This window comes from Colius striatus, chromosome 1, assembly GCF_028858725.1.
Source record: "Colius striatus isolate bColStr4 chromosome 1, bColStr4.1.hap1, whole genome shotgun sequence".
Classification (NCBI taxonomy): Eukaryota; Metazoa; Chordata; class Aves; order Coliiformes; family Coliidae; genus Colius; species Colius striatus.
In genome coordinates, this window is record NC_084759.1 from 74850513 (window position 1) to 74878338 (window position 27826).

Consider the following 27826-nt stretch of genomic DNA (forward strand, 5'->3'; position numbering starts at 1 on the left):
CCAGGTTTGTTAGTTCCATTTCAAAATCCTTGCTGATATTTTCATGAACTCATGAAAAGAATGTGGACTCATTTGTCTAATGTAACTGTTATGTTGTTACACATGGGCATGCACACACATATATGAATATGATGTAACTTGTTTAAGCCAAGGAATGTGTTTTATAGAACCTGTTCACTGTCGAGAGTCACATGTTGTTATCTTCAAAAGGAATAATGTTTAATTCTCTTAGTTCTGATAAATTTGTTACTGTAACTAATATTAATAATGGTCGGTTATCAGTGTGATACCTGTAATTGCTTGTGATTGAAACTGATTTGTGTTGAGAGATTTGTTTTAACAACAAAAGATGCTTTTATATTCTTCAAATCTTTTTAGACTTTCATCTCTGTCTCTAAAGAGAAGTATTGATGCTTGGTTACTAAAACAGGATTTTTTTTTCCAGGCATGACAGTGGAAGCGAATGTCTGTTAGTCCATGTATTGCAGCTGAAGAACTTTACTAGTCTAGTTGTTAAAGAAAACTGCAAAATGTAAGCTTAAATGTCACCCAAATTCTGATCATTGCTTGTTTTGTGTCACAGTCATAAATACCAGAGGTTTGTTTGCTTTCATGCAAAATTAAACCCTTTCTGAGGAAGGTGGTATGTCTTAGTTTATATGAGGAAAGAGTTAGTTTTGCGGACACAACGTGTCCCCTTTATAGAACCTCTGTCATAGTGGTCAGGTAACAAGTGTAGTCTCTGACTCATGTCCTTATGTGTTTATTATTGCACAGGAAAGTTTGTTGAAAACCATCAAAATCATGCTTTCATCACCCCATGCCTTCTGCTTAAAAAACGTGTTGACATCATTTGCAATATTCCAAAATACTATTTCCTACCAATATAATTCAGCATTTCAACCCAGATGAATTTTCTCATCTGGTTTACACTACAGTTGCACGAATCTGTTTACTGACACAAGGGAAGGTACGGTATTGCAGAGGCTGGATAAACAATCAGGACAGGGAGAACACAGCAACACTTCTATAAGTAGCTCTGCTGCCTTCAGTCAGATAAAATGGTTGTACATTTTCCTTTTGACTTGGAGTCTCAAATGAGATGGTACCAGATGTCTAAATTTGTTATTTAGGACAGCAGGTAGATGCAATATTTGCAGGTTTCCCTTTGCCATCCTTGTGTGCCAAATTTCTTAAGGGGGAGGAAAAGGTATTGCTTAGTGGGTGGAAGGAAGAAATGGATCAGTGACACTTACAGGGCAATTCAATTGCCTGAACGTAGGCATGTGTTTCCATTTGAAATAGCATAGCATAGCACCTGGCTTCCAGCTGCTTGCTGCTCAGGGGAACGCTGTAGCTCTCCCTTAGATCCTATGTCAGTTTTGCAAGCCCTCATCTAGATGCTTTGGATACCTCAGGACATCTCAAGTGCCACTTGGTGCCTCTGCTTAAGCATCAAGTTAAAAAAAAAATCATCTTAGGAAAAAATGTTTCCAAATCAGTTTTCTGGTGTGTAAGACATGCAAAGTAAATTCCTGTAATGAGATCTCAGAGCAAATTCTCAATGTAGAAGTTACACTTGATGTTTTTGCTTAGCTTGATTTTGAGAAATGCTGAATAGCTTTCTTTCTCTGAATTGTGCTATTTCTCTATTTTGCCGTTCACAGTCATGTGAGAGTTTATTTGCCACCACTTGAGTCAGGCACTCCAACCACTTACTGCTCTAGAGCTTTGGAATTCCAAACTCCCTTAATATTTAATGAAGTTTTCCGAATCCCCGTGCATTCAAGTGTTTTGAAATTAAAATCACTTCAGCTCTATATCTGTTCAGTTGACCATCAGCAACAAGAAGAGCTATTGGTAAGTGATTATTTTTTCTTAAAATCTATATGATATAGGAAAGTTACCGGAGGATTAAGTTTGAAGATTAAAAAGAGAAAGTGAAGGCTTTGTTCTTCCACAAGAAGGGCTGATGGAGTTACATGTTAATCTGTCTGTTCACACACAAGTATAGTTCTGTTAACAAAAAAGGTGGGGTTTTTAAAAAATATGTGCATTTCAGGTTACATAAAAACTGAGAAGTGATTAGCAAAATTAACTCTATCCCAGATGAAACAAGGACTATTGGAAACTGAACGAAAAATGGCCTTAGGGCTTACTTGACTACATTATGATAGAAGTAGGTAGGAAAGAAAAATTGGGGTTTTTTAACACAAGTTTTTTTTCCCTTTGGAAGATGCCTCTGAGGAATAAAGAACAAGAGAATATCTCAGAATGTAGTTCTCTCAAAAGAAAACAGATAAAAGTAATACTGTTAAAATAATATTAATTTAAGCAAATGAAGAAATCAGGTATGTAATTGAGAGGGTCTTTTTAATAGTGTTTTTAAGAGCTGTCATCTGTAACTATTGATATTGATAGCACTCATAGGAAAGGTATTTTTCAACTTTAAAAGTTGAGTATATACTCTGATCCTTCCTGCTAGTAAGCAAAAGGCAATAAATATACTTTCTGATAAAGTGTTGCAGTGGTTTTTTACATTATATGTAAAATATTCTTTAAATGAGAAGATGTATATACCACAATGTATGTTTTATTTTATTGTGGTCGATGCTTTTTATTGTTCACAGGGCATTGCTCAGATAAACCTGACTGATGCAGAGAGTTCTGGTGAGATGCAGCTTCACTGGTATGCTGTTCAGATCTTCACTGGTTCAGACCCTCAGAGAGCAAAGAACAAAAATCAGTGTGAAGAGAGTATTCCCCGGTCTTCTGGAAATGTAACTACAGTTAAAACAGTATGGCTTTGACAAAGTGATTTGTTTACTGTATTTGACCTGCTGGTTTGTTGTTTGTGATCTTATCTCAGGTGCAATTTGTTTTCAAAGTGCACAGAAGTTGACACTTCAGTTTCTCTTGCGGAGAGCTGGATTTAAAAAGAATAAGTAAAAGCTAAATCGTATCTGAACAAGTGCTTGAAATAGTACTTTGTGTATGGTTGTATGCACACTTCCAGTCCAGCTACGTAAAACTAATTAAAGATTTCTACCACAGCAATTCAAGAGATGGTCAAAAAAGGCTGTGTGATTTCCATCTTTGGAGATTTTTCAGCCCTTGACTGGGCACTGGGCAACCTGATGTGGCTGCAAAGCTGTCCCTGCTTTAGGCAAGGCATCAGGCCAGGTGAACTCCAGAGGTCTCTCCTGACCTATGTTTCTGGGTGATGAGTTGAGATAAAGTCAGCGTGGTTTCTGTGAGACATTGTGTTCATGGAACAGCAAGCACTTTTTGGTCATTAAGATTGAAGAGAGATTTTAATTTCTTTTTTTTTTAAGGAACATCATGACTACGTTTCTTATTTTTGTTTTCTCTGAATAATATGGATTAAATACATTGACTTGTTCAAATGGTTTTATCTGAAGTCTAGTTTACCTTTCAGGATGCAGTAACAGCCCTGTTAGCTCGGACCACCGCTCAGCTGGAAGCAGTTGAGAGAGAGTTGGCAGAAGAGAGAGTGAAACTGGAGTACACAGAGGAAGAAATCCTGGAGATGGAAAGAAAGGAAGATCAGGCAGAAGCTGTATCAGAAAGGTAGAAATAGTGGTTTGAATATCTCATCAAACGGTTGAGTGATATTGACACTGTTGGTTTAATCTCAAATACATCAGGAGAAACAGCAGATCCTTAATCTGAAATGTGCTCCCTGTTAGCGTTATGAGTATAAAATTCTGTTGTTATGGGATGATGTGCAAACAGGGGAAAACCTTATATGAATAGCTGGCTGAGTTTAGAGGACTTGGAATTGGGGAGCGGGAAGACATTGTATCAGGCGGAAACTTTGCTCGGAAGGCAACCGTAATGGGTTTGCAAAAGCACTGTACTAAAAATAAGTTTAATAAAATTTTGTGGTGACGTGGGAAAATGTCAAAGATATGTATGTGTTGCAGTGCTTACGCAGTGAACGTGCAGCACACAGCTCTTACTGTTTCAGGGTTTATTACCATGTTTTTCCATCATTAATAACACTCCTGGTTTGTTACGTGAGTTATGTTGTTCTTTTGTTACTGTTTTTTTAATATTGTTGTAAGAGACAAGAACATAAGCTGTAAGAAAATTAGGGAAGGGGATTTTGGTTTTTTAACGTTCAATGTATTTGCTTCTCTGCATCTGCAGAAATGCAAATGGGATGATCTCTAGAGGTCTCTTCCAACCCTTACCATTCTCTGTGTTCTCTTGTTTAAAAATTCTGTATTTTTATTGGAGAAAAAAACATTCTAAAGTGATAAGCTGACCTGGATAATGAAATACATAAACATGACATGTAATTGCATGGGTTTTTTAATACCTGCAAAATTCTTGTGATGTTCTGACTTTAGGAGTTGGCAAGCAGAATCTGTTGACAGTGGATGCAGTAATTGCACCCAGACTAGTCCTCCTTATCCAGAGCCATTTTGCGGGGATGCGTTAGCTGGACACATGTTTGCAACTCCAGCAGGCCAGTACAGTTCTGGGAAAATGCAGCCTCCACCACTAAAGGTAACGAGAGAAGACACTGCGGTAGGGGAAACTGCCACGCTGCCTGGCACACAGAGCGTGTTACTGCTGCTCCATGGATTTGAGTCCAAGTCGATCAGGAGAGAAAAGACTCAGAAATGACATTAACAGCCCAGTATGAGCACTGCCTCCATGACAGTGGTGTGCCTTTTGAGTTGTTTAAAATATCCTCTTTAAGGGCTGGGTTCTTGGTTTGCTCACTGGTTATTTCTGGACAGAATTAGGGAGTTTTTTATATAAAACAGCTATTTTTGCCATGGCCTTTATCTGTTCAGTGCGTAAAAACGCTCTGGTATCAATGCCTGTGTTGACCTGAAATTGTAACAGACAAGATCATGATCGAATTCCAGTGCTCTTAGAGATAAGAATTTTTTAAGGGATTGTGAAGTAATGAGCTTGATGTTTAAAGACTTGCATTGCTGTTTCACTGTTACGGTAAATACATCTGAAAGTTTCAGAGCAATTGTGCTGAAACTGGTGTATTTAAAATCTTTTATATTCAAGATACAAGACATTGAAAAGAATCCTGAACAAGCTGAAATGAGCACTCTTCCATTGAGGCAGAGGGACATAAGCCATTTGTGTTGTCTTTAGGGACGATCACGCCTCTTATTGAGCATTGAGTTATCTTAAAGTTTGGAAGCTTTGCTAAGGTAGCAGATGTTTTCTGCATTTCTGAATATTTTAGTCTTCCTGTATCATTGTTTCAACAGTCCCTTCATACCCTTTTGTTGAGTTTCTTCTCTTCGTTTGGCTTCCTCCAGTTCTGAGATGGCTGCTTGCTTCAGAGTCACCTTTCCTTATTGAAAGGCGACTCAGTTTTCTTCTGTTGGCACCGGAGATCAGGTGGTAGCTTGATTAATGCCCAGTTGCCAATGCTGAATGCAGTCTTTGTGCTCTGCAGCTATGATTCATGTTATAACTGCATCTCATAATTGTTACTGTTCCAGCAAAGGCTTCTGGAAGGTAATCTTATAATTTTGAATGACCTAATTTTAAAACTTTTTAAAATGAGGTGATTCACCCTCTTCTCAGGGCTCATTAAAACTTGAACCTAGCTAGCAGGGCAAATTGTTTACTTTTGATTTGGCTGAAGTGTCTGATTGTTGTTGGTAAGAGAGAAAATAAGGACGAAGTTTTGGTTTTTTTTTTTTTTCCATTGAAATTTTAGGTGGATAAGGAAACTAACACTGAGGATCTGTTTCCTGAAGAAGTTGCTATTCTTCCAAAAGAGAGAACTAGCCGCAGGCCACGGGGTTCTGCTTTTGTTCGCAGTAGCACTATTGTTCGTTCCCAGACCTTCTCGCCTGGAGCACGAAGCCAATATGTTTGCAGGGTGAGTAAGGCTTAAAAAGAAGGGGAAGAGGGGCCTCCACACAAGTATTTTGTACAGTTTTTAGAATATCTTAACGCTCTTATTACATTACATTTGTACGACACATACACTGCTTTTTGATGTTAGTGAATAGTGTTTCACAGCATTTAAACATTGGGCTGAGGAAGAGGTCCTCTGGTTCTTGTAAGAGTTTAAACCTGAATTTATTTCCTTTAAAATTTAAGAATCTATGAGAAATTAGATATTAAGCTCATTTCCCTGGTAACCTTAGATGTTATAGCCTAACATCTAAGTGATTAATTTTACAGAGGTGCAGTCCTGTCAGGTGAGCAGTATAAACAGCTTTGAAGGCATGTTTAACTTTCAGGTACCTAAAAATTTGGGAAAGGGGACTGAATACATAATCGTATTTTTTTAAAATAAATATTCTTATGACTCTGGTATCTGTCATGAATGTCAGTCATAGGAAGCCTGTTATGTGGGACCTAGCATTCCTGGGTGCATTAGTGCGAGTAATTGAAGATCTGCACAACAGTTTTCAAGCTAATGTTAGCTGATTGTTGTGTTCAATGACAAAAGGTTTATAAGCTGTTGGGATTGCAGATCAATACATGGACATGGGTTTTGCAATATCGATGAAATGCACCTAGCTTTATTTGTACTCTTTCCTAAGCTTTTGAGAGCTGGAGCTTGCAAATGCAGTAACGATTTTTAACTTATACTTTTCCTAAAGTAAGGATCTTGTGGTTCTTACTCACATTGCACACAGTGCATCTATGAACCTCTTCAAATTTTTCAGTTTGACTTCTGGATTCCATATCCATTTATGATGTAGGGAACATGAGTAATCATCCTCACACAGCAGAACGAAGATGGCACAAAAAGGAAAAAACTGTTAAGCACTCTCACTTAATCTGCAGAAGTAAAGTGAGAGATGATATTGTTTGTGCCCATGACAGTAAATGCTTTAGAAAGAAATATGATTGCATTTAACTCTCCTCTCCGCATTTTTTAAGGTTACATTGTCTTGGATGTTTAATAGAATGCTTAATTAAACTTAGCTGTAAAACATGGATGGTTGTTAAATTTTCTTGAATTGTTGTAACTGTACAGTAGGAGCACTATTATACAGAAATTTTTATAAATAAAGCTGAAAAAATCCAGTTGCTTAAAACAAGACACTTTTAGTGCATCTTAAAAAACCCACAAAAGCAAAAAAAAGAGCATTTAAAAACTCCAATTTTCTTAGTGCAGACAATCTTATAAGCAACCTGTATTTTCCTCTCTTTTCTAATAAGCTCTATCGCAGTGACAGTGACAGTTCAACTCTGCCAAGGAAATCCCCTTTTGTCCGGAATACATTGGAGAGGCGTACTCTGCGGTATAAGCAGGTATACCTAAGAAACTGCTTTTGAAACTTCACAGTAAATTGCTAGAACACTGCTGCTTTAGATATTTACAGGTGCATTCTGATGCTTTTCAGAAATGTATAAAGCTTCTGTATTATCAATGGGACAGGGATGTGTGTTTTGGATTTGGATTTTTTTAAGCTGAAAGGTAGATAGAGAAGTGAAATGTAGTTCTGAACAATTATTGAGAAGGGGAAAAAAAAGTGTGACAGACAAATATTATCTTAGCGTTAATGCCCTGTGTATAAATTGCATACAGTTCAGTCTGGTCAGCAGAAGTTAATCTCTCCCTGGTGTCAGTAAGTAGGCAGCCATGCCTCTCATTTGGATTCACAGTGTATCTTAAAATGAGAATTGAATAAAGACCTTTAAGGGCGATCTTGCTCAGAACGGTATTTTTCAACATCATGACTCTGTTAGGAGTTTTTCATATTGCATCCCTTTTATTGTCATCATAACATGTAAGTTTACTCCATTAACTAAAATTAGTTAAATGTTTATGGGCCAAAAAGAGACTGTAAAAAGAGGTAGCAGAAAGCATTAACTGAAAAAGTTTATGCGTGGTACAGAAAACCCTTACAAGCTTGTTAGCCTTTCACTGTAGGATATAAATATTCGCTCCAAAACTATGTCAAGAAAGACTTTGTGTGTGAAGTAGGTGCAGAAAATAGATGCTCTGTGTAGCTAAAGATAGACCAGTATACCGTGTTGAGAGTAATATATTTTGCATTTTATTTGAATCCTAATAACTCAGCAGTCCTGCAGATCATCTTTGGCTGAGCTTATGGCAAGGACATCCTTAGACCTGGAGCTGGATCTCCAGGCATCCAGAACTAGACAGAGACAGCTGAACGAGGAGATATGTGTTTTGAGAGAGTTGAGACAGCGTCTGGAAGATGCACAACTCAGAGGGCAGACGGATCTACCCCACTGGGTCCTTCGGGATGAGCGTTTCCGAAACTTGTTGAAGGAAGCAGAAAGGCAGGTATGGTATCATGACGTGAGCACTCAGCACATTCAGATACTTGTGGTTTCAAAGTTAGCTGGTAGTGACAAAATGTCTAAGGAGCTATTTTTACAGAACTTCCAACGATGAATGTAGCTTCTGTAGTCTTCAAGTTAGCACAGCAAAACTTATTGCATTGATTGTTACCAAACTCTACTTATTTGGGGAAAGGTGCAGGTGAATACCACTATTTGCCAGTGGCACTTTTTGTTTTGGAGTTTTTGTTTGTTTTAGATATTTATTATTGGAACTTTAATAATTTCCTTCTGATCTTTGAAAGTAACTATTTTTTCATTTTTTTACAATTATCTGGAATCAGATCTCTAGGTATGCGATTTTTCTTTTTTTTTCCTGTTCTTGGGGCAATAAATTATAGACAAACAGTGGCAAGAACTATGACAAAATTATCACTGGATTATTAGAGACAAAGAGTGAGCTTTAATTTAAGATCTTGCTTAACAGATCTATGTGCAGTAGATGTCATTAATTTCATACATATCTATCTAAAGAGCATTAAGAAATGAAAGAACACTGTTGGTCCTTTGAATTAGTAGTTCTTAAGTGATCAGCTATTTCAGACAATCTACTTGTGTAGTTTTACCATAGTGAGTGGGGAAAAAAAATCCATTATTTTAACCGGGATGTTTGTGTGTTTTGTTTATTCACATGACCATTTTAAGTGTGATATTCTTGTTTTCAGACCAGACAGACCAAATTCGAACATCACCAAGAGCAAGCAGCTGAAAAGATGCTAAAGAAAGCATCAAAAGAGATATACCAGTTGCGTGGGCAAAATCAGAAAGAGCCTATTCAGGTGCAGACTTTTAGGTAAGTGGTAATGTGTGCTGAAGCAGCATAGCAATAGTTCCTTAGAGAGGAACTATTGCTGTGTGTCTTTATTTTATAGACAGTAATTTTTAACTGTATGTTGATCTGGACACAGGGGTTTCCTTCAATTATTCGTAGTGCAGAGAGCCAAAGCCGAAGTAAAGTTGCAGTGTTACAATTCTAAAGGACTTGAAAAAAAAAAAAGTCTTCAAGAGCAAACATAACTTGGGTAATTCCTACAACTTAGCTTAGTCTCTATTAAGTTCAAGTGATTTTTCAGTTCTTCACTTGGAAGCTCATGGGCATGAATAGTTTGTTAGATGTAATACACATACATCACTAATAATGTTCTGTCTCTAAAAATTTCTCAATGATATTCCATCTTTCTCTCAAGAAACCTTTTCTCTGGACTTGTTTTCCTGGTTGATCTGTGTTCACATGGTATGCCTTCTCTCCTTAGCTTTATTTTGTTCCTGATGGCTTGTGTACAAGGGTCATTGAAAAACAATGTGCAATTTCACAGGAAGACCAGTACTTCAGCTTGAACATTTTTGTAATTTTTATTGCAAAAGTGACTGTAGGGGTAAGAAAATGTTAGTGCACCATACGTGTGGAGGACAGCTCAGCTACCAGGTTACGTTAAACTGTTTCATCCAGTGTTCAGATTTTTAGAGCCTTTTTGGAGGAAATATTGAAGTGGAATAGATAAGTTGTCAGTCATTCTTACTTGAATTATGTAGGAATGGTCTTTCTGACAAAGATGGGGAGGAAGTAAGAGGCATAGGAATTTTAGGGTTGGTTTTACATCTTACATTTCTGGTAATGAGAGAGGTATTTCCATGCTTTGTCTATGGAGGTACAAAAAGATACAGGGAATTGAGAAAAGCGAGATGTAGAAAAAGAAGCACAAGCTGTCTTCCGTGTTTAAAATTCTGGCCTTTTTAATGCACACATCCCTTTCTTATGACACTTACTTTACAGCAAGTACTGTTTCCTCAGTAAAACAAAAACATGATTCCAAATGCAATCTTTTTATTTTCCTTTTTCTGTAGACACTATTGCAAAATGTACAAGGGTGAACTTCTGTTGTAGAAGGAGCTTAGCAGGGCTTGTCCTGGGAAACATTTTCACAGTCAACTATGACTGTGTTCAGTGAGTTGTAGACACCTTCCACCTTAATTTTCAGAAGTAGTAATTGTGTTCAATGGAATGTTGCCAGAACTATCCAGGGGGGTTGTATTGTTTTTGTAAGTTTCTTGTGCTCAAATAAACCGTCAGTTCAGTAAGTAACAAATGGTAACCACTAACCAGAGTAAAGAAATCATATTCTTGCTGAAAAAAAAAGGCATATATTTGATTGACTTCCTTTTTATCTTGTTTTGATCACAGAGAGAAGATAGCTTTTTTTACAAGACCAAGGATTAACATACCTCCTCTGCCAGCTGATGATGTATGACATGTTGCATTGTAAACATGAAGTATTTATCGCTTTTATTTTAATGAAGTTATTAGATTAGCCAAGTTTCTTTTAAAAAAACCAAAAAATGTGCAAAAGCTAATATACATGTTTTGTAAAAAATAAAAAAAGTAAAAAAAGTAAAAGTAAACAAAACCATATATATAAATATCTATACATATATATATTTTATAATAGCGACTGCAACAAGGCTTGGTTTTTCCTTGTTGTGAAACCGACATCTCTGAAGACAACTTATTTTATAAAAGATCGACTATCCTGTTAAGAGCGTGTACAGTTTTTATGCTGTTTTATTTGACTTAAAGGCTGGAAGACAGAAACAAAGTGAGTTCAGGCAAATTCACTGTAGTGTAATTTATTTATAGTGCCTTTTTTTTTTCCTTGAAGGAAAATACCTACTTTAAGATGTATTTTAAGACTGAAATTTTGTTCTTCAGTATTTGTCATACAGTAGAATGGAACCATTGAGCTGGTTTTGTTTCTGATACCTGAAATGAAAATACTATGTTCTGAAATTGTCACTTTTTTCGACTTTATTATCTGTAGCTTATTATGTACATTGTATCCTTTAGCACTGTCTGTGTTATAGCAAAATATTATCACCTGCAATGTGTTTAATGCTGATTAGAAGCGACGTTAAGCATTGCAGAATTCATTTGCATGTTCTTACTGTGCACTAATAGATTGTTTTCATTTCAGTGGTGTCTCAAGTATCTTTATATTCTTAACTAGAGTCTCAGTTTAAACGGAGGAAGGAAAAGGGTTGACAGGTCTTTGTTTTGCTGTTTAATGAAAAGGGAGATAAAAGAGCAATGTGAGCTAGCTGTGTGGAAAGGCTACTAAAGGAATATTATAGTAATTTCTACAGTTTTAGAGATGCTGATCTGGTTCAGGAAAGTGCCTCTGCCATCTATGGAAAGCAACTGCCTTAAGTAAAAGAAAGGTTCTTAAACACACGTGTTCATCCTGAAGGATGTACTTAGAGGTTACTGCGTGCAGGTTCTGTTGAACAGTGACACTTTTCAGGAGGAAGGTGTGCAATGCTGGAAGGTGCAGCTCACTTGATTGCTCGTTGGACCAGCTAAAATCTGATAAGAAAGTATTATACTTGTGACCATTTGTTTTAACAAAAGACTGTCACCCTAAATTCCCGAGAATGCCAGTTTTGTGTCCTTGCATCCTGCAAGTATGTAAAAATAATGCCGTACTAAGCTACTATAATAGTTTCTCATATTTTTCTAATTATACATTACCTACAAAGACAGGTGCCCAACACAAGACTGACTTTGCAAATTGCTGGAATCTCTTAGAAGGAAGATTGTACTGTCTCTTAATTGATATAAAGGTCAAATTGGTTCCAGATTTCTCTGTGTCAGGAAACCAAAACAGTAACAGCCAAAACCCGGTTCTGCTAAGTCCACTTAATGAGAATATTTTCAAATATTTTGTAAGTGTTTTTTGTGAGTTTCAAGATCTTGTACTCCATTACCTTGTCAGAGATGGGGAGAACCTGAAAGTGAAACTGAATTGCTTTTACTTGTCCAACCTGAGGTAAAAGGGAATGGGAAAAAAAGTTATAAACCTAAATAACTGATCAATGAGGATGATTAATGCAGACATTTAATTTTGAGATAGCATTCCCTGTTTCCTAGTATGGCCTATAATCCTTACAGACATCAAGTGATCCGATGGTAGAGCAATATATGTGAAATTAAAATATATTTAGCATTTATCGTGCTGACCCTCCTGAAGGCTGTTTTTGCCTCAAAGCTTCGGTGGGTGCATGTTGGGTTTCTTGGGTGCAACTAGACATATTCAGAAACTATGCAGACAAAAACCAAATCATGTAAGCAATTTGTAGTGTTTGGGTAAAAGTTTAGGGACAGCAAACTTTTCAGTGCTCATTACGTGAAAAGACCAGTTAGTCAGAATTTTATGTCTCGTTTTCAGTGGAGGTCCTTACGTAGTGGTTATCAAAAGTTACTGTGCAGTGACTCCAGAAGTACTTGCTGTATATGAAAAACAGATAGCACCATGTTCCCATGAGGGTGGTCAGACCTTGAAAGAGGTTGCCTAGAGAGTTGAAGTGCTCTATCTGTGGAGGGCTTGAAGGACTCGACTGGACGTAGTCCGGAGCATCTTGCTTGCATTAGGCCTACTGTGAATTAGGTATTGAGGTAGAGACCTCCTTTCCACCCTAAATTCCACACTCTGTGACTGTATAATGAAAGGGCAATGTCTGGTGGCCTCTCTGTCAGGGAGCTCAGTTGGTGTTTCTAGATAGTGACCGCTGTGAGATGTCGCCGGAGTATCTCGTGTGTCTCTGATTCTGACTGCTGTAATGAGTTCTGTCTCGATGTGGTAATGAGTTATCATATTCAGTATTCATCTCTCTTGGTTTTTTTTGTCACAGTTCTGTATGATTGTGTCATTTTTGTATTATTTGAAAGTATTTCTTCTACAAAATAAAATAATTTGCCATAAAGAGAACTAGAGTTTTGTTTGAATGGTTTCCATCTGCTGCATTGGTGATGCTTTTAGAACGAAATCGAGTATTGTGAATAACGTCGTCGTTTCGGTGAACGGAATGAGTTTTCAAACAAAAGCAAGAGTGAAAATCTGTGAAATCGGTGATCCTGGAGAGATTACACTGAAGACCTGAAAGGGACGCAGAGTGTGAGGAATGGCAGGTGTGTTCTCCCACGTGCTTGTCGCTCACAATAAGCTGACAGCTGTATTAGAGGCTCATAGTAGAACATTCTTGGAATTCGTGGGTAGCTCCACTTAAAACACGTTGGACTTCTAGCGCAAGTTTGTGGATTTATGTTGGAAGTAAGTTGACTTCATTAGTTCTACAATATCTTACTTATGACTAATTCCAAGGTGGAAGCCACTCAGAAGCAAATGAGTTAACTTTTTTAGGCTAAACTTTACTGCCCACTGTCAGAATGGAAACATTAAACCTCCGTAATTGCAAAAAGGCTGTTCCTCAGTTTCCCTTTGGCTCTAGGAGCACAGGGAAAAATCACAGTACTGACACATGACTCCCATCTCTGTCCAGTATTTGCAAGGCATTAAGGGTATGACAGAGTTTAGGTTATTTTTAAACGGTCTGCTAGAAATAGTCAGTTGGAATACCAACCGTCCCTGTCTCACTACCATCAGGATCAACAACAAAAGCTATAATGGGTATGTCAGTAGGGATTTTCTATTACAAGAATGAAGTTTTAAATGTATTTCTTGCTGCAGTTCCTATGAGCACTTCACAAGACTTAAAGGTAAGTGCTGTATAAAAGGAGCAGGGTTTTTTTTTCAGAATTAGATGAACTCTGTGTTTTATTTTCAATGGATATAAAACTGAAGTTTGAATCTTTAGAAAGGAGGACACTTTACAGCTTATTTTGCATCCAGTCTCCTTTTTAACTAGAGTCATAAATCTTTGACAGAAGAAAAAATGTACTTTATAGAGAGACTTGAACTGCAGGCTAGCAAAAGCAAGAATGATCTGTTCCAAAACATCATGTGAAGAGTATTTTTTTTTATTCTGAGACCACCCAATTGACTTAAGTATCACTGGAAGAAAATACCAAAGAGTGAAGTTGACTGGGTTTTGGAATCTGTAAATGCCAATTAAGTGAATTTGCTTGCACTTTGGAAAAATCTCGGTATTCTTGCCGTTAAAAGCTTCTTAGGAGCTGTTTATTGGTTCTATGATTTCTAATAATCTCTTAAATTTGTCCATACATACCTAGTTTATAGAATCAAGTTTTCTAATGGTAGTTAGATATTCTGTCCCTTTTAGGTTTTTTGCAGCTAAACCGTCCAACAGAAAATACACATTCGGCAGAGGCTTGATGAGCTCAGCTGTGGTAACAGAGAAGAGAAAAATAAGAATTGAGGAAAATCTGTTCAGGAAAAAATGATAGATTGAGACCCTCGCGCTCATTTGGCTTGAGCACAAAATTTCTGTTCTGTGTCCAGGACATTGTGTTTGTGTTACACAGTGTGCCTTGTGGCACAGAAGTTCCTGGGTATACACATTTGTGTCTGACCAACTAAATGCTACTTGCCCTTTGTATTTCACTCTCATAACCTGATTAAGGAAAATTACAGATACATTTTCAAGAAAGTAAATTAAGTGCTCAGTGGTTTAACTTCCTCCACAGAAATCAGTTGGCTTATTAATACTGATTTTAATGTGCACACAGAGCAGACACTGTCATGAAGTTAGGACTCCACGCCTCACTGACGTGGTTGTAATAGGCCCAGGGCTGTTGCTGATCTATGGTAGAGAACCAACACCTGCCGTGCTGTGTTTGAAGGGCATAATCAAGACTCTTCTCTAAAGGCATGCTTCTTGCTCTAGAAAGATGTGGGAACTTCAGATGAAGCAAGCTAAGTGTGTGAATTTCACCAAAAAAAGCCAATTCATTGCTTCTGTACGGTGAGCCCATGCTGGAAATGAGGAGTACAGGAACTTTCTTCAGCTTATAGACAAGATGTGGAGGAGCCATCGTGTAGCCATTCTGAAAAATGGTTGTAGAGCCTGTGTAAGCTGGCTTGCTTGGCTGGGCTGAGCTGCCTGCTTAGTGCCTCTGTAAATACCTGCTCACATGCATGGGGACAAAAAGGCCTTCCAGCACTGAATCCCTTGGACTTGGAGGTGAGCGCAAGTCATGCGTGTGCTCTAAGTCACCAATGGATATTTTCATGGCTGCTTGTGCAAGACTTTCTTACTTAGCTGTTGTGTCTGCTTGGACACCCTTAAACGTAAAACCAGTCTGAATGATACTGAGATTTGGGGAAAATCGGCAGTAAGGTGAATGTCCTGAGATGAAACCGCATTCCATGTGTACAAACGTGCAAAATTGGTACAATCAGAGCTTCTGAAATTATTTTGTTGTAGAACTTAGTTATGTTCTAGAGTGTAATAAAATCTTTAAAAAAACCCAAAAGCAATCCAAACAAACCCACAAAACTAAATGTCTCTCAAATCCCTCCTGTGATTACCTATTTCATAGAGATGAAAGAAAAATGACACCTGGGTGTTGCTGCAGAGTCAACAGGAACACTGCTTAGTTTGCACACTGCATACTTATTGTGCTGCTTTTCCTCATGGTTGTTGTTGCTGCTGCAAAAAAAAAAAATCTGCAAGCCTTTAAAGAAACGATTAGCTCAGGTTAGGGAGGAAAAAAGCAGCACATATTCTCATGGTGACTGAATAGGTAGGGCAGAGTAAAGAGGCTTCCTGGAGATTAATCCTGCGGGATTACAAACCGGCCCTGTCTCCTATCAGATATCCTATAGACGGGGGATACAGTCACATGATTGTTACTGCTTCCTCCCTGTGACATCACTGCTTTTGCAGCCATACCACCCAAGAGAAGATGCTATTAAAATCTTGGGGACTGGGCTAAATGATGTTTCATTGCAGGTAAGCAGCATAATTCTTGCAACAATCGATTTGCCAGTTGCTGTGGTGCTGCCAGCCCAGAGCTCCGGCTCTGTCGGGCAGAGCCGCTGCTAGAGAGACAAGGGAGCAGCAGGCTTTCCCTGCAGGCAGAGGGTTTGCAGGTGCAGAGGCTGCCTGCTGGCTCCCTACTCATCTTCTGCCTGACATCTCCAGTCAAAATGCTGCCAGATGGGGCTTTAGAGCTGAAGAAGGCCCTTTGTCCTTCTGCTGTTGGCTCCTTCGGGTTGCTGCTGAGTTCTGTATTTACGTGAGCAGCCATCATCATCCAGCCGTGCAGAGAGAGAAAGCAGCAGTCTTGCTTTGGCTTGCATTCCCTGCCTTTCCCCCCTCCCTGGGTGCCTAAAGGAAGTTGCTGTACAGATGAATGTGTCTGAGCTTACAAAAGAATGAGGATTAACTTGCTTGGAGTGTTAGTAGATGTATCTGGGGAAAGAGACTCTCTCTTCATTTATTGTTCATTTTTGCTGACATGGGTTAAAAATACCTGGTCCGGCAGGTTTCCTGCGTAATTTGCTGTAGCGTGAGGTAGGTTTTTCTTGACCTCCAATATACTCATGAAAAATTCTTTTCCAGAAGGAACATAGGAGATGACAAGCGGATTTTTGCTTCTTGCACAAAATTACGTTCACCAAAAGGCTGAAAAAATCCATGCTGAACTGGTTTTTTTACTGTTGTTGTTTGTATAGCAAAGTGCAGAGTCTGTTTTCTTTTCCCGGTGTGGGTGTTTAATTATGCACTCTATATAAATATATGAAGACATATATTTGTGAAGAAAAAATACTGACTTCTCTGTGATTTGTTTTTCTGTTTTGCTTTTTAAACGTTTTTAGATTTCTTTAAAGAAAATACACTGTATTGCTTTTAAATGTTGTTTTAATATAAATGTATTAGAACAATATTTGGAATGCAAGAAGCTAAATTTATTTTTGGTCTTATACTATTCAGAAAAAATAAAATTTTACTTTTTTTTTTTCCCCCCTTTTTAAGAATTCTGATAAATAATTCTGTGCCTTTGCCAGACGAGGGAGGATGACTCAGCCGCAGCTTCACCAGGCACAGAGTCAGGTGACTTTTCACTTCTAGTCTGCCGGAAGTTTTCTTATTCTTGAAAACACCGTTCATTGTCCAAATACATTTTTTCCCACTATTGGAGAAATCTGGAAATTTGGCAGGCCTAAGGTCTCTGCATGCTCACCCATGTGCTCACAGGGGAAGTTTTGGCTCTGCTGTGCTGAATCGGGTTGTACATCCCAGTGAAAGCTGAATTCTGGTTTCCGGTGATCAGCTATGCGGTAGTGTCAGGATCAGAAAATAAGGAGGCAAAAGACAAAAGGGTGTATAGAGAATTACTGAAAAAGAACGACAGTTCTTCAAAACTGAAAGGGAAAACAAATTTCAAATGTGTTTTTCTCCATTAGAACCTCTGGGTTTTTTTCCAAGACTGAGCCACAAAAGGAATCGAAATGCAAACCTGTTGCTGTGTGAGGTGACAGGGAGGGGGGCATCGTGATGGCATCTGTGCTGGACTTGTTCTCCTGGCTCCCTCTGAAGCCAAGGCTGGGGCAATCCTTGCCAGCACTGGGTGTGATCTGAGCCATACTGTTGCTCAGCAGGCACACTGAGGCTCGGCTCTTTGCCTGTATGGGTTTTTACAACCATAGTGCAGTTTCCCCCCCTCTCTCCAGATCCTATTTGAGTGCCCTGTGGAAATGCACATGGGGCAGTGATTCTCCTGATCTGATTCGAGTCAGGCACCTTTTGTGCAACAAAAGACAAGGCGCCAGAATTAAATGTATGCTGGGGCAACTCATAAATTAAGGGCTTTAGTCATTTTAACAGTTGTTTAGTATAAATGGTGACCCTGTGAAGATCCCCAGCCAGAGGACTCTGCTCAGCAGCACTGGGGATGCCATGCCCTGGCTCCGATGCATGGTGGCATAGGTGCTCAGCCCCTATGCATGACAGTCTGCCCTACAAAGCTGCTACCTTTTCAAAGGTGGTGGCTGGTGGCTTTTAGACAAGGATTGGAGAAGGACTGGACAAGGGGATGGCATCTCAGGGGAGTATTTGTCATGGAGTTGGGTCCTTCCCATCTGCCTAGAGTGGACAGACTCTCTGGAGTGCCATAACCTCCCTGGACTGGGAGCTTCTTCACTGTGAAGCTGTTACTTTTTGGACTGGAGGGGAAAAGTGAGCAGGATGATGACCATAGCCCAGCACTTGTGCAGGGGGAAGAGGGAGGCTCCCACCTCCCTGCCTCATTGGTTCAGGGACATTTGGTTGGTGGTCAGTGTTGTGTCATGTGAACCTTTCTCAAGCCTGACCTGCTCTTAGCCTGGCATAGTGCACAATCCACAAACAGTGGTGTAGTGCCTGCAGGCACCAGTTTTTTTCCAGTTTACTTTTGCTGTCAGCTTGCAGAATGCCCAGGGGTGTATTTGTGTGATGATTTTTCCATTTAGTGAAATGGGCTCAGGTTGTAGAGTAAGAGTCTTGACGTATTTGTGTGTGTGTGTGTGCATACTTCAGGCATTGGGATTTCTTGGATTTCTTCATCTCTAGTCCGGCAGAACCAAAAAAAAAAATCATACACAGGAAACACTCTGGCAGGGTGATGGTAGGCTGCAATTCCTAAACTGATTTTAACACATTTCTCTCAAACATCACCCCCAGGAAAAGGTTTCCCTGCCTTGCAGGTGAGAGAGCTTCCTCTCGGCGGTACAAAGTAACTCACCTGTAACTGCGCAGCCCATCAGCACCAAATGCAGCGGTGAAAAGCAGCCAGGAAAGTGTTACCTTCCATCTGTGTGAAAATGACTCACTGTCTCCACTGAAATCATGCAAAGTGTCATGGTAGAACAGATTAATGGCTTTCCTACTGCAGCTTTATCAGCTTAATTTCAGGCTGAAGGCTTTAAAAAGGTTTTCAGTGAGAGGTGCATTTAATGCCATTGAACACCCCATTTAAGGGGAGAGCTTTTTTAGGAGCTCTAAAGGAGTTCCTTTTCTTTTTTTGTGAGAAAGGGCCTAGAAGGAAACCAAGATCAAAAACTATACATGCCACTACCACTGGTACACTGATCTCCAGCTCACCCTGAAGTTGGGTTTCTTACCCTAGATGCCAAAGGCTTCCTGAATTTCATCTAATCAAATCGTTTCCTTCAAGAAGCAAGGGCAAAATGGGGCTGGTACAGGCCCACGGGGCTCATCTTCCCAAGCTGTTAGCAGAAGGGTAATGTAGGGGCAACCTTTCACAGAGGTGTTTCAGCTCAATTTGAAAAATGCAGATGGATGTTTCAGAGCCAGCAATGCTTCCATCCTGCCTTTTCCACAGCCCTGACATCTACAGCGGGAACTAAATTTATTGGAGGGACCTTTAAGACTCATTGGAAACAGAGATGTGAATTTAGCTTTTGGGTTTCTTTTTTTTTTTGTACAGAGCTGATTTTGAGTTATGTGAGTGCAAAAATTCCATTTGGAGCTCACAGAGAAAAAGCTAGGATTTTCTCCCCCCCTTTTCCCTTTCTGACCTAACCGAGCAGCTGAACTAATTTTGCTCAGACTTTCCAAGAAAATCCAAACACAGAGCAGACACATGATATTTCATACCTAAAGGAATTGGTTTCTAAAGAGAGAGCCATCTTGGGAAAGAGCTGAGGGAGCAGGATGCTGGGATGAGATTGGCCCCATGGAGCAAGAGAAGTGTGGTGACACAGGGGCCTGCCAAGAGGAGAAAATAGTCAGGCTGCTGCTGAAGGGTTGGAAAGCTCTGACAGTAGATCATCAGCTCCTGGGCTGTGCTGGTGTGCCCCATGTCCTTCCATGCCTCCGTTTGCCTGTGCTCCCAGCCAGCTCTGTTTTCTCCTCTGCGCTCACCCCATGAGCACGTGTGGTGGTTGCGGAGGGACAGTTGGAGGTTGTGGTTTGGTCTGGAGGAGTCTTTTGTGCCTCAATTTTCCACTATTTATCCTAAATGTCCCCTCCCGCCTTCCCCTTCAGTCCCAGGCCCTATCCCCTGTGATGTGGTGCCCTGCGTTTTTGGAGCTCTGCTGTGGCTTCATCATTTTTTCCATAGAGGTTACTCAGGGTAAAGCTGCACATCAAAGATGTGACTGTATTTAGCTTGCCCACACTGTCATAGCAGGAAACTCCTTAATATGTGGTGTTGGGGCCATACAGTAAAATGCTGCGATATTTTACAGGAATGCTTCTGATACTGCAGCCTGCTTGTGCTTGTGTGGCAGGAGACTGAGGGTTTGCAGTGCTATTTACTCATGTAGGGGGGCTACACAATGAGTCTTTGAGTTGTAGGAAGGGCATTTGCCAATTTTAATATCCTATCTTCCCTCTGGATTTTCCCAGTTTAACTATTCTCTGCTTTCCTCGTGTGTCGTTATATGCTTCCAAAAAAAGGCCTACGGCTGGGTTCAGCATTTTCTTAGTTTTTCCAGGAGTCTGAACCTTGCTCTGATCCAAGGCCATTTTAAATTTTTTTTTTAAGTCATCATTAAGACAGAAGCTCAATAAATCAATCAGCTGCTTTAGTCTGAGGCTTCTGAGGTGAATAGTCTTAAATTGCCCATGGATCTTGTTCAACCTGCAGAAAACGGCCCATTTAACTCGCTGGTGGTTCAGTCTACATGCTTTTGCTGAAGACATCTTCCTTGTTAAAATCACCACCCAACAGCATCCTACTTCTTGTTTAAAGGAATGTTTCATAACCATTTACCCACCCATTATAGAGTATTGTGTGTCACATCACCATTTCCAGATTGTCTTCTCCTGCATGAAGGGTTGGTGGAAGGGGAGTTATATCCACCCTCCTTGGCTTTCTTGCCTCCAGGCTAAAAAGACCTTGTTCTCAGATCACTCCCCAAGAGGTATATGCCCCTAATCATTTCCCTGTACTTTTCCTTTATGTCTTTCAAGATGACCCTGCTGATAATCTTGCTTGCCAACTTCCTGAGATCTGAGGCCCATTTTCTCTGGCCTGACAGTACTGAAGACCTGTGATGTAACTGTGCTGAGCTCTAGGAACTTTCTCCCCCAGCTCTTACACTTCTTTCTGCACCCTTGACTTTAGCTCACTCTATGGGCAGCACTGGCCACCTGACTGACTGGATTGGAGGCCTGGGTTGGAAAGTGTTCTGAGTCCATCTCTGCAACTAGGTCTAAATCCCTTGGAATGGGTTGCTCGCAGAGCAGCCAGCTCCGAAGATGAGGTACTTTTCCTCACTAGTTAATGGCCACAAAGCTGAGAGACTAGATGATCTCTAAAGGTCCCTTCCAACCCCTACCATTCTATGATTATGCCTGGCTGTTCTGAGAATATGGTATTATGTCAACACAAGTGTTAAAGGCATAGAGAGCGGTAAATCATCCAGCAATGTGAAGGGGTCTTGTGATGATCACCAGTTAGTAAATCAGTAAGAATGTGTTGTTCATTAGTGAGTACTGTGAAAATAAGTCCCAGAGATTTTCACAGCCTTTATGCTCCTTGGTATCTGCTGTCATTTTGTGCCCTGAGCACAGCTGATCTGACCAACCAGCCAGATCAGTGGCACGCTCAACTCTGATGAAATTATTGAAATGACCATGAAACACTTATAAGTTTACATATATATCAAATTCTTTACCAATACTTCTCAAAAAGTGATATAAAATACATTATAAAACCTCAGCCTCCAGCAGAAGACTCACAGTTACAGCAGCAGTTTCTAGAACATGACAACCAAGACAATCTACTGCATTCAGTGGGAAGAAAGTGAGGTACAGTTCAGCTGAGCAGTAGGGTCTCCCCTTTTCTATCTTTGCATGTATATTGGTACCAGAGCAGAGAAAGGCCCTGAGATGCACTGTATTCTGCTGTTGTATCTGCTGACTCACGCCACATTTGGAAGAGACGGAATAGATGATGCTTTAGGCACCCTGGAAAAGTCACTCCAAACAATCATGAATTAAAGAACTTGCAAATGGCCCTTAGGCTTTCTTCCCCCCAGCCTCTTGCCAGGTCCAGTTCTTCCTTATGCTACTACAGAAGAGTCACAGATGAAAGTGTGTAGGTGAGCGTTCATCTGCTAGAAACATTTGAAGCATTGAAGTAATTCAGTAACTGTGATCCGTTGAAAGTAACTTGAAACTTGTTGGAATTGCATTAAAAAACATACTGCCTGCCTCAGAGCAATGTGTCCAATTAAAACAGAAAACAGCATGAGGAGAACGTAGCGTGGAGCTAACATGTCTAGTAGCAATAGGCCAGGGCCAAGACTTTTCCTTTGATGACGGTTCAGCTAGTTGTTTCCCATCAGTATATTTTTCAGCTTCTTTGAACCATGGAGTGTTTTGGTCTGTGCTTGCCATGTCAAACACATTTCAGATCCAGTCAGTCAACATAATACCTAGAATGTCAGTCCACTGGTAGAGCTCTTCTAGCTGTGGCTTTTAAATTTGCACATGCTCTAAAAGTGCTATCTGAAAGTGGTTGTCAGCATTTCCATTGTAAATGTAATTTATTGCTGTCCTGTAAAACTGAGCTCCAAGCTGCAAAGTATCACGTGCAGCTTGTCCCAATCACATGATGAATTTACTCACTGCGAGACCTGCAGAAAATGCACGACCTTCAATATGATAATACTACTACCTTTTGGTTCTTCAAAGAAATACCAGAAAGTAGGTAAATGTCATGGCATGGACTTGGAGTCCATGCAGTAGCTGCTGTGCTTGTTGATGTATCCCAGCCCATCAGGCATCTCACTGTGCTCCCATCCAGGCTTCTGCAGGTTGTGTAGACTAATCTCTTTCTTGTATTATTTACATAAGAGGCTTCAGTGATTACTTGCTTAAAAGTTATCTGCCTTCCTATAGTCATTAAGGCTCACAGGCTTGCTGTTTTTTGACCCTTCCCTCTAAGTGCTCTCGTGCAGCACCTCCAATGACTGTAGGGCAATGTCTCCTTCTTTCTGGCTTCAGAGTATTGTGCACCAAGAATGGCTAGCTGAGAGATCAGGGACTGAACATCAGGTTGACCTGGCCCAAGATTTCTGGAAGACATCTAGGGTTATGTGTCAGCCAGTAGAGCCTCAGGTCATCAGTCAGGCACTGTGACCTCTCTCGATTTGGGAATCAATCCCTGACAAGACCTTGCTCCATCTACAGCACCACAGCAGTCTGGTGTGGGTCTAAATCCAGGGAAATCTGCTGACCAGAAGCCTCTGAGTTCAGAAGATACATAGTTCAGTCAGATTTCTTTGTCTCTTCCTTCAGTTTTTAGCAAGAACCTCTTAGCAACTATTCAAGCAGAGACAAAAATGTTGACAGAAATGTTCAGTGGTAGAGATACTAAGCTAGTCAGTAAAAAGGAGAGCTCACTACTAAAAGCTGAAGAAGGCTCTATACCGTATTGTAGGGAATAAAATGGCAGATGTAAATCAAAGTTGACAAAGGCAAGGCAAGAGGGAAAATGTCCCTCCAAGACCAAGGAATGATAAGCTCCCAACTGGCCACTGCCTCTCATGGAGCATAGCCTGGAGTCACAGCAGACTGCCCAGTGGATGTTTGCCCCAGGAAAAAGCTGGTGGAATGCCAGGAATTCTTAGGAAAAGAATAGGGGACTAAGCAGGAAACATTTACTCTTGCATAAATTATGTTGCATCAGCATCTGGAAAAGCAGTGTAAAGGAGAGCAAAGATGTCTAAGATACAGAACTATAAAGGGACAAAATACTCATCAAAAAGTTACTCAGCAAAATTCAACAGCTTTCAGTGTATTTAAGCTCTGTCAGAGTACCCAAACCTCTCTGATGCATTATCAAGTATTGTTACTAATTCTGCATGTAACAGTATTACAAATGTTTTTTTTTAATTGTTGGTGCCAAACTCAGTTGATGAGATGCGGATGTGATACTTCTGATATACAGCTTTGTAATCACTAAACAGAAATTAGCACTTCAGGGAAACAATCTGTCTTGTTCTAATGTAAATACCTAACGTACATCAGAACAATGGCATCTGAGTAGAATTTACTTCCTTTCATGGTCTGTGAAAGGAGTCTAGATTTTACTGTTCAGAGTCTAGTGCACATTTCTCGGGCTAGATGAGACAACTCACACCAGGAATGCTCACACTTTTGCCATCATCAGAGTGGATTGCTGCATTATACCTGGCTACAATTCCTGTTTGGATGAGATTAATTTGCCCTTAACCTACGTGTATTAAATTAAAATATCTATAACAGATTTTTTGTGTGTAAGGGTCCAGTTCTACTGACAGAACTGGAAACATCTCTGCCAGAATCTCTAAGAGACAAGTTAGTTTATCCTGAAATAAACTCTAGAGGTTATTAGAGGTGCCGAAGTAAGGTGAGATAAAGAAATGCAAAATAAAGAGAAAAAAGTCATACATGTGAAACTTAGTACTAGGACATAAGATGAGAACTCTCTAGTACTCAATTTGAAAGAGTCATATCTAGGTTTTGTCTACTAAAATGGTGTTTTGCATAATCTGATATCACATCTCAACTTTCAGAAGCACAGTACCTTGAATGAACTTTAAGGCTGATTACCGTCCAGCTATCTGCTCTTTCCTGGTACTGGTACGCTACCTAGAGTTCAAAGTTTGTTTCTTTTCTTAGTCTTCAACAGCTCTGTGGTCTCCAGCACATTTTTCTCTCCCTGGACGTGTTGTGTAGCACGTATTTTTGGGGTTGGTTCAGGCTGACATTGTAATTATCCAACATACTTGTGGTCTTGGCCTGGTATTATCCATCACAATACTGCCATGTGCCAGGCATTGACAGCATACTTTAAAAGCTATTTTTTAACGTGATATAATTAGCATGTTGGGTAGTTTTCTTGTAGTATTAAGGAAAACCTGCCAATGCTTTCAGCACAAGAGTTGCCAGCAGTTTGTTTGTGTAGCAGAAGGGGCTGCCTTGCATAGACGAGCAGTCTGAACTGCATGGTCTAATCCTTTCGCCTCATTTCAGCTTCCCATTCTAGTCCTCGGTCACACTTTACAAGATGCTGAACTCAAGGACCGTGTACAGCTTTGACTCCCTAATGTCAGCCACAGCATCCCACCTTTAGACTCTCACATCCCTTAGCAAATGTAGGAGTGCGCTCTCATCTGTTTGTCCAAGTATTGCTATTCTCAGTTGTCACTCCTCTTAACTGCTGCTTTTTCAATTGCCTCAGCCCTGTGGCAGCTCATTTGTGCTCAGAAGCCCCGTGTGGGCCACCTGCTCTGTTTCCCTCCCCAGGCTGCAGCTCGCTTGATTATCTTTCAGACAAACACACTACAATGTTTGGAGATTACTTGATTTTCACACTTAAAAAAGCTTTTATAGTGTTATAATGGTGACCTGCTGGTGGCTGGTAGATACAGGTTTTCTGAGCTGCTTGTGTTGAGCACATTATCTGTGTCATCCAAAAAGTCCTACCTGGTGGAGTGCAGAGAGGAGACACTGACAAAGATGAGTATTGACACTTGTTACATCCCTAAAGTCAGCCCTTGGGAGAAAAATGGAAAGGATTGAAATAAAACAGTTGAAAATGGAGAGAGGGGAAAAAAAGGCAGTAAATAAAAGAGGCTGAGCAGAGCAGCAGGGTGTATGGACAGTTGATTCAAAACTTTTCTGACATATTTTTGTCTGTTTCAGTTACAGAACTGAGACATTTCCTCACAGATTCAAATATCCAAATTCTTTACTTGTGGAATCCCTGTTGTGTACCTGATGGAGGACAGGTTAGCAGTTATCAGTACTGTGCTTAGCTCCATCAATGACTTGCAAATGTTATCTCCGGTCTGTCAAGGAGCTACAAGCTCCGTATGGTTAGTTCTACAAAACCCTTAAATTCTGTATCTGAATCCATTTTTTTCTTACATGTTATTGTGTTGTGTGTTTTGCTGTTTTTCTTTTCTTGTAATCTTCTGTTAGCTGTTTTCTTTCTAGGCTTGCCATTTCAGATGACAAAACATAGGCACTCTCTGCAAGGTGCTGTTTCCCAGGCACCTATTTTAGGATGAATGGGATGAATCACTCATTAAAGCAACACTTTGATGAGTGAGGTAGAAGGGCATGGCCACCTCCTCCAGCCACCCTGGTCCAGGGTTGCCTTGCCTGCCCACTGGAGCCCAGCCCATGGACATGGGCTCTCTGCCCATGCTGGGGGGCACAGCTGGCATATTTGCACGTGCTGGTTCAAGCAACAGCAAAGCCGAGCCTGTATCCCAGAGACACTCATGCAGTTAATAGCCCTTTGATTAGTGTGAGTGGTGAGATTTGTTTCTTGACTTTGTCTCCATGTTTGCATTGTGAGTTCTGTATGTCCATGTAGTTTGCTTCTGGCTGTCTCCTTTTCTCAGTGTTTTCACAAATGACAAGGTCCTCGAATAGGCAGCCTCACTGGAATAGATATTCTCACACTCCTACGTGTCCTCATCAGTGAGTGTGACCAGATTTGGTTCTCATCATGCCCTCCCTTATAATTTACATTAGGTTTGTGTTCTCATATGTTCCTATTCATGGCTTTCTCCTTTCCTTATTATCCCTTGATGCATTGAAAAAGGCCCTTGACCAGATACCTTCAAAGAAGCAGTCACTCTTCTGCCACACATCCGTACACACGTCTTTCTCTGACTCTAGAGGCAGCCTAGGTGGGTCTTACAGTCTGGACACCAAACTTTTCCATGACTGAATTCACATTGGATGAATCTAAGACTGTGTGCCTAAACTGCTTCATTTAACAGATTCTTGCACTGCTAAAGGCTCCTCTCATGGGGAATTATGTCAGTCATTTCTGCAGCCTGTCATATTAATGACTACTTTGGGATCTGATCTTTCAAGGTGGTAACATTCATCCTTCTACCTAGCCAAGTGCTACTGAGCTCTCTATGTGAAACAGAGGTACAGTGGCTACTAGTGAACTTCTTCATGCTTTACTTACGCAGATTACATGAACAAGGCAGAGTTTCCAGGGCTTCAGCGCAATGGGCATGGGTGCTCCTCATCTTTCAGATCGTTAATCTGTAGACCCAGATAGCATATCCCCAAAAACGTCTGGGCTGAATATGTTCACTCAGCCTGTGTGCCACGCTCTAGAGTGTATATTATTTCACAGCCTACTTTGATCTCCTTTTCTGCTATCAAATGCTTCTGGTAACTGCTTGTTGTAGTTTGAGGATAGATATGTTTATCTTTCCTCTTCTGCTCTAGCAGGACATGCAGTATTTCTCCCCCTACTTGAAAGTAAATCTGGGAAGTCTGTGTATGGGACAGAAGGTAACTGCACAGGATCTTCCATGAATAGTCCTGCTCCTAGCCCTTAAGAAGCAAACATGAAGATGATACTGCATTTCCATGGTGCAGAGGAGACATATTGTGATGTCAAGCTTTGCCTTCTGAGCAGTGGTAGGAAAACAGATCAATACAGGGAGCATTGAACATGCAAAACTAGACAACACTGCAGCGTTACAACAAATACTGCCATGTAAAACTTGCAGTTCATAATGAATGGTAAATTATAGTGTGTGATTTTGTAGTGAGCTGGTGACCTCGCCTACTCAACGGTAGCCGTGCAGGCAGGGCACTTCTACCAGCATGTGATCAGGATGTATCATTGCAAAGCAGCCCAGAACCATCCTGGCTTTTGGGGTCCTGTTTTCAGGAAAGCTGATATTTCTGCACTTGGACACTGTGCTTTTTATATGTGGTTTTTAGGGCTTGCTAAGCTATGGAAGTAGTCTCC

The 27826-nt window shown here is 40.3% G+C and overlaps 1 protein-coding gene across 4 annotated transcripts in view; it reads left to right on the forward strand.

Moving 5' to 3' along the window:
- WWC3 (WWC family member 3) overlaps window positions 1–13100 on the forward strand; it is a 98498-nt gene extending 85398 nt beyond the window's left edge. For 2 of the 4 annotated variants that reach the window (XM_061998739.1, XM_061998749.1), the window contains exons 14-23: window positions 446–532; window positions 1668–1860; window positions 2631–2798; window positions 3440–3591; window positions 4377–4536; window positions 5726–5890; window positions 7189–7281; window positions 8054–8284; window positions 9006–9133; window positions 10523–13100. In XM_061998739.1, the coding sequence (XP_061854723.1) occupies window positions 446–532; window positions 1668–1860; window positions 2631–2798; window positions 3440–3591; window positions 4377–4536; window positions 5726–5890; window positions 7189–7281; window positions 8054–8284; window positions 9006–9133; window positions 10523–10589 (1444 nt within the window). In that variant the 3' untranslated portion in view covers window positions 10590–13100. The remainder of the gene's footprint in view (window positions 1–445; window positions 533–1667; window positions 1861–2630; window positions 2799–3439; window positions 3592–4376; window positions 4537–5725; window positions 5891–7188; window positions 7282–8053; window positions 8285–9005; window positions 9134–10522) is intronic. The other 2 variants (XM_061998730.1, XM_061998722.1) reach the window with 2 other exon arrangements.
- The last annotated feature ends 14726 nt before the right edge of the window (window positions 13101–27826 follow it).